The sequence below is a fragment of the Physeter macrocephalus genome, chromosome 15 (assembly GCF_002837175.3).
Source record: "Physeter macrocephalus isolate SW-GA chromosome 15, ASM283717v5, whole genome shotgun sequence".
In the NCBI taxonomy this organism is placed as follows: Eukaryota; Metazoa; Chordata; class Mammalia; order Artiodactyla; family Physeteridae; genus Physeter; species Physeter macrocephalus.
Genome location: NC_041228.1, coordinates 56864723 through 56872117, shown reverse-complemented (window position 1 = coordinate 56872117; position 7395 = coordinate 56864723). Strand labels below are relative to the sequence as shown.

Genomic DNA, 7395 nt, shown 5'->3' with positions numbered 1-7395 from the left:
CAGCCCAGCCCCAAGCCCAGCCCCCCTCCCCCAGCCCCGCCCCCACCCTTTCCCCCTCCAGCGGTTACTGCTACCCCGGTGCATTGTGGGCGCACGGTCCGTTGTTCATTTGCCATTCGACCTCCGCCGGGGCCTGGTCGGACGGAAACGCTCCGCCGGCTTTATTGTCGGTTCGTTATGTGGCGGAGCCCGGCAGTTTAACGTGCTTCTCGCCCTGAGCGCCTCGGAAGCCGGCAGCGGGTTGGGACTCCTCGGCGCGCCGGAGGAAGGATATCTGTTTGGAGGGTCGGTGTGTGCGCGCGGCTTTAAAGAGGAGGCAGCGGAGGGTCTCCCCGCACTCCGCCTCTCAACTTCGAAGGCCCCACGCGCCCCGGCTCGCTGCTCACCTCTCCGCCGCCCGCCCCCTTCTCCGCGCGGGACGCTGCTCGGAGCGCAGCGGGGCGGGGGTGGAGGATTAGGAGGCGGCCGGAGGCGGCGGCCCGGCGGGCGGCGGCGGCGGCGGACGCGTGAGGCAGCCCCGGGGAGCGAGCGCGAGCCGGGCGGGAGGGCGAGGCCGAGCCCCGCGAGACCGGAACGCCCGGGGTGGGGGCGGGGGCGAAGCGGAGGGGGAGCGCGCGGGACGCGGCCCGAGGCCGGGCGCGAGCCGGGGCACCGGGCGGCGGCGGCGGCGGCGGCGGCGCGCGCCATGTCGTTCAGTGAAATGAACCGCAGGACGCTGGCGTTCCGAGGAGGCGGGTTGGTCACCGCCAGCGGCGGCGGCGGCGGCTCCGCGAACAATAACGTTGGCGGGGAGGCCTCGGCTTGGCCCCAGCACCCCCAGCCAAGACAACCCCAGCCGCCAGCGCCGCAGCAGCTCAATGGGCGGGGGGCCGACGAGGAAGTGGAATTGGAGGGCCTGGAGCCCCAAGACCTGGAGGCCTCTGCCGGGGTGGCCGCCGCCGCTGAGGAAACCAAGGAGTTGCTGCTCCCCCAAGACGCGGGCGGCCCCACCTCGCTGGGCGGCGGTGGCGCAGGGGGCCCCCTGCTAGCGGAAAGGAACCGTCGGACTCTGGCCTTCCGAGGCGGCGGCGGCGGCGGCGGGGGGGAGCGCGCGGGACGCGGCCCGAGGCCGGGCGCGAGCCGGGGCACCGGGCGGCGGCGGCGGCGGCGGCGGCGCGCGCCATGTCGTTCAGTGAAATGAACCGCAGGACGCTGGCGTTCCGAGGAGGCGGGTTGGTCACCGCCAGCGGCGGCGGCGGCGGCTCCGCGAACAATAACGTTGGCGGGGAGGCCTCGGCTTGGCCCCAGCACCCCCAGCCAAGACAACCCCAGCCGCCAGCGCCGCAGCAGCTCAATGGGCGGGGGGCCGACGAGGAAGTGGAATTGGAGGGCCTGGAGCCCCAAGACCTGGAGGCCTCTGCCGGGGTGGCCGCCGCCGCTGAGGAAACCAAGGAGTTGCTGCTCCCCCAAGACGCGGGCGGCCCCACCTCGCTGGGCGGCGGTGGCGCAGGGGGCCCCCTGCTAGCGGAAAGGAACCGTCGGACTCTGGCCTTCCGAGGCGGCGGCGGCGGCGGCGGCGGCGGCGGGGGGCTCGGCAACAATGGCAGTAGCCGCGGCCGCCCCGAGACCTCGGCGTGGCCCCTGAGGCATTTCAATGGGCGAGGGCCCGCGGCCGTGGAGCTGGAGCTGGACGCGCTGGAGGGGAAGGAGTTGATGCCAGACGGCGCGTCCCTGAGCGACAGCACCGAGGACGAAGAGGAGGGGGCGAGCCTGGGCGACGGCAGCGGGGCGGAAGGCGGCAGCTGCAGCAGCAGCAGGCGGTCGGGCGGCGATGGCGGGGACGAAGCGGAGGGCAGCGGAGTGGGAGCTGGCGAAGGAGAGACTGTCCAGCACTTCCCGCTCGCGCGGCCCAAGTCCCTAATGCAGAAGCTCCAGTGCTCCTTTCAGACCTCCTGGCTCAAAGATTTTCCCTGGCTGCGCTATTCCAAGGATACTGGCCTTATGTCTTGCGGCTGGTGCCAGAAGACCCCCGAGGACGGGGTAAGCGGGGACTTGCCTCCAGTGGGGCACGACGAGCTTTCGCGAGGGACCCGCAACTACAAGAAAACCCTCCTTTTGAGGCACCACGTCTCTACCGAGCACAAACTCCAGGAAGCCAACGCCCAGGTACGGTGTATTCTGCTTCTGCTTCGGGGGAAAGGTTTATCAGCTGAAAACCCCGTTTTCCTGGGTGAAGACATCTTTCCTGTTGGGAGAGAGGTGTCGGGAGTTTACGCGTGGGGGGGTTAGAAAACCTGGGAATAAGTTTTCAAAACTTACCGGGGGAGGGGGAGGGGGGAAATAACAATTTTCTAATCATATCGCTGAATTTGTTTTAGTTTTTACACGACGCAGATTTCTTTACGCATCAGGTTGAATCAAAAGGAAAGTTTAATACGCGAGGTGGAAGGGTTTAACCCTGTAAGGTTGGCTTTGTGGGGTCAAAATGTTATTAGCTGTGGTTTTAGGAAAGCTGCTTTATGTTGGTAGTCTTTCAGCTTGCCGGTGGAAGTCAAATCTGGTAACTCTTTGAAGAATGAATTAAACAATTTCCGTAATCTTTGACGCTACCCCTTTTAGGAGAACATCCAACGGAGAAAAATATTTTTTATCATATCAGGATAATGTGAAATATGAGAGCAGTATGTAAATGTAGAGGAAGCTATGTGGATAAGACTCCTTTTTCGTGGATTATTTTACTAAATTCATCTCCGTTAAACTTGTTGAACTTCTCTTTCCAAAGGCATACTTTTGGTAAATTGTGGTAATTTTTGTTTCCTTCTACCCAGATTTTTGTGCTGAGATTTTCTGTAATCCACCCTTTTCAAAAAGTTTCTTATAAATGCAGTTTACTTTAAACTTAGCATATTTGAAATGTTTAATGTAAAGTTATACCAAGTAGTTGATTTGGACTGGTAGAGAATGTATTTACCAGACTCCTTAAAATCATAAGTTCTTAGTTATAAAACAAGTAAGCTATACTTTAATTGTTCTTAGCTCTTGTTTTAATATTTCTAGTTTAAAGATAACACTCTTACCATTTTGATAATCCTTTTTCAAGCCAAACAGATGTTGATCAGTGCTTCGAAGACTTTTAGACAACCTGTGGTGGTGGATGGAATTTATTCTTTTGTATTGCTAGACATTGATTTTAGAAAGTCACCTTTTGGATATTAGTTCCTTTGTGTGTTTATTGGAGTGATCTTGCTGTTCAGAACGCTTATACTGGAGTTAATTAGGCACTATCCAATAACCCTGTAGCCCAGAAGTTTCTCAGAAGTTGAGGCTTTAACGTTAAAGCGTACGGTTGTTTTTCTCAGGGGGCAATGGCAACAGTTTTTGCACAAGTTTTAGTTGCCTAAGCCCTAGAAGGAAGGTCACTTAAAGATTTAAGGCCCAGGAAGGTTAAGTAAATTGTCCCAAGTCTTACAGTTCTTCGTGATAAATGAGACTGAAGTCTGTAAGGAATGTTGCAATGGAAAAGAAAAGTTTTGGAGTAAATCTAGGTTCAGATCTCAGCTTTCTGCAATTACTAGCTTTGTGAGCTTGGGCACTGGAGTGCCAAACTTGTCTTCTGTATGCCGAATACAGATGTCCCTTACTATGGCAAGTAATTATTCTGTTCCCATTTTACAGAAGAGGAGTCTAGAGGCTTTAAAGAGTTATATATTCTTGAAGTTATTTAGTAGTATGATGGAGGTGGAAGGCTTGTGAAAATGAAAGTGTGCTTTTCTAAATGATGAGTTGGTTATTTAGAAACATTTAAAAAGACAATCAGAATGAATTTTCCTAATCCAGTGGACCAGTTACTCTTCTTCAGCGTAGTCTACGTGTAGGCAGATCTGAATGGGAGTACAAATTATAATTAGCTGCTTAGTGAACCTGAAATCAGAGGAAGGGGAATTAGTTGGATAACCTTATGATAGACTTAGTGTGGTGTATCCTTCTCCCCTAGGCATATGTCTGGATTAGGGAATTCATTCCTAGGTAAACCCTTTTCTAAACTTAATCCCTGAGTTATCCCTCCCTTACCCTTTGCCCCCTTAAACTGCCTTTTTACAGATATAATCGTAGACCAACCTTTTTTCTCTTAGGACATTATTTCATTAGACTGAGAATAATAAAGTTTAGTAGTCATGTTTGTCTAAGGCTATTTATTGGTTCCCTGGATTGGATTTTGGATGTTATTTCTGTTTTCATTCTAACTAACCTTAGTTTGGGGTGTTACCTTGTGATTGACCCCGGGTACCACCTATAGAATCCTTTTGTCTTGTTATTACATGAGTGTCAGGTTCAAGAACTGACTTATTTCTTCCTATGGGCAGAGTTAATCACTTTTTTTCCACTGCCATGTAGCCTTTGATTACCTGTAGGAGGCAGTATAACACAATCTGTAAGAGCATTCTTGAGCTTAAAGGAGGGGGACCTGAGTCCTAATCCTCTTTCGTGGCAGAAAAATGAGTTAACTTCTAGTTTCATGTATGCAAAGTATATATGCCAGCACGTAATCACTCAGTAAATGATAACTGTTATTGTCATCATTACTTATTTTCATTGTAGATAACTATAACAACATTTTTGGGGGGGACTTGGTACCTCATGTCTCAGTGTTACCAGTTTTTTCAGTTTGGGAGCCACTTTATCTCATGGAATCACTCTCGATTCTAGAGAGCAAACCAGTTCTCTTCAGTTCTTTGAACATTGAGACTTTCTCATCATACATGCAGTTTTTCTCACCTTCGTAAGAAATATCTTGCATTAGCTTTGTCCTGTCTTAAAAATGCTGAAATAAGAGTTTTGGAGTTCCTCGGCAAGAATTAAGTTTGAGGCTAGGGTGTAGTTCACTCCCTTTATCCTCCCCTCACTTTTTTTTTTTTTAGACCCAGAGGACTAGCAAGATAGTTTTATTATTATGAAAATAATACATGCTCATTTTCAAAAATTGAAAAAGTATAGAAGGATAAATAATAGCAGATGAGTCTCCCTCTTACCTAGTTCCCCCTCACCTCCCGATAAGTTTCTTCTATCTACTTCCACAGTCTTTGCACATACACACATCTGTGTGTTTATCCTCTCTTATTTAAACGTAATCAGGAGCACATGGAGGCCTGTTTTTTTTGAGAAGAGTTTGGCCAAATCTTAGTATGTGAATAAGGGTTACTTTAATTTCATGGTGGAGGCCAAAAAACTGTGGCACATTCTTTTTTTTTTTTTTTTTTTTTTTTTGTCTGTACCTCACGCCTTTGGGATCCCTAACCAGGGATTGAACCTGTGCCCCCTACATTGGAAGTGTGGAGTCCTAACCATTGAACCGCCAGGGAATTCCCTGTGGCACATTCTTAAAACCTTTGATATTCTTCTGTTATTTGGATGTTGGTTGTTAAGGATTGCTCATGGGAGAGTCCATAAATATGCTTTCAGAATCTGTTCTGGAGCCTTCTATTTCAGAAATGGCCTTGTATTTATAAGGATGTAAGGGACAACATGTAGTTTCTGTTTTGAGTAACAGCTGCCTATATCTTAAGAGTCAGGTTCAGTGATTAGCTCATATAGGATTTGACCATTTGGCCCAGAGGACTTTAAAATTGCTTTAATAACAGTGATTATTACCACTGTATCTTGGTTCAGATCACTTTCTACCCAGTTGTGAAATTTTTGTAGCCTAAATCACACATTCTGTCAACTCTTTCCAGTTTAGTAAGCTTAAAACATGCACTCAAATGTGTTATTGTTATAAATTTAGTTAACCTTTCAGAAAGTGAATATTTAATTCAGGTCAGTGATCTGATTAAAATTACTAATTGGAATATGTTGGCGAGCAACAAAAGCAAAGGTGAGACAGATCTACCAGCCTTCTTTGCATTTGGCAAAAGTAAGTTGTTTGTTTTAAAGATTTTGGAAGAAAGACTGAAAAAACCTTTCACTAGGAAAGAGAATAGGTATTACAGATGACTACGGAGCCTATGGCCCATTAAGTAATCAGTTTGTATAATACTAATATAGGTTCTAACAGTCATTCATTGTGTTTGATTTGGTAAAAGCTGGTTCCTTTCCCTTGTGGTTTTTACTATATGCTACAGTGTATCTAGGATTGGCTTGTTTCTCCCTCTTAAATTTACATACACATATTAGGTAGATACAAGGCACTGAAGATAAAGCTATATAAATAAGACATTTTTCTGCCCTCAAGAAACTTGTACTCTAGTAAGGAGAGAAAGACATAAAATGATAGCTACCATGTTAGAAGTATATTCAAGTTACAGTTAAGACACTAAGGAAAGTCATCAATTCTATTTGTGAAGGTTGGGAGAAGCTTGTAGAATTGGCTCCTAACTTAATTGTGTTAAGTGAATAAGTGTTGAAGACCGGAGGGCATTCCAGGCATTGCAGTTGGAAGCAGCTTGAGCATAGTGGAAATTGATGTCTTGATGTGTCTGAGAAGTAGATGATTTGGTTGTTGAGCAGGATGGAAAATCAAGTTTGAATGGGTAGACAGACTCCAGGTTATGGACGATCTTTTTATGTTGAAATGATTGTATTGATATTTTATTCTGCTAACAATGGGCAAACTATTTAGCAGTTTTAAGCAGGGGAGAACCGGGATGAAATATGTGTAAGCTGCTGTTTAGAAGCACCTGTGTAGTGTGTATGTGTGGGTTTTGAGGAGAGCTTGTAATAAAGCATATTTTTGGCATCTAAAATTGGTTGGAAGTTGTAATCACCTGAAGGCTAATACCCCAGGCCTATAGATTTAGAATTTCTAGGGATAGTACTTAAATTGCAAGAGAAGATGCCATCACTCAAGGAGATCAGAGAAGTGATAGAAGATTGCAAAGGAGATCTTCCTTTCTTTCTCTACTGACTGTTACATAATTTGTCAGTACTACTAGCAGGCATCTATTTGGCATCATGTTCATGTTCGCTGTGGCCTTGTTTGTCCTCATTACTAGAAATTGAATTTGGGTTTGTAAGTGGACATTGATGTTTTAAATCTTTCAGTATACTGTTCCAGTGGGTTGCTGCAACAAAAGTAGTAAAGATTTTTGGTTTTAATGCTTTTAGCTTACACTTTGATGTTTGTGTTGGAAATTGTTTTTTCTACTAATCCATTTATCAAAAGAGGACTATAATTCTGGGTAGGGAGGTAAATACTAATTACTTGATTTTTTTAGCCAAATAGCATTTTTTAATTTATGGATTGACTACAGATGAGCTTACTGCAACTGAAGTTCTCTTTCCCATTGTACCCCTCAGAAGGGTGGGGAGACTGGGTAGTGTGGTCTTGGATTCTCTTCAGGTTGGTGGCATTATCTAGCTCCCCCTCTAGAATGCTGTGAAGACCCTATGATCCCCCTCCCCACCCCTACCTTGAAATCT

At 47.5% G+C, this 7395-nt stretch overlaps 1 protein-coding gene across 1 annotated transcript in view; it reads left to right on the top strand.

The window, feature by feature from the left end:
- The first annotated feature begins 1136 nt into the window (after positions 1–1136).
- ZBTB10 (zinc finger and BTB domain containing 10) overlaps positions 1137–7395 on the top strand; it is a 33029-nt gene continuing 26770 nt past the window's right edge. The window contains exon 1 of the mRNA XM_007118413.4: positions 1137–2145. Coding sequence (XP_007118475.2) covers positions 1162–2145 — 984 coding nt within the window. The 5' untranslated portion in view covers positions 1137–1161. The remainder of the gene's footprint in view (positions 2146–7395) is intronic.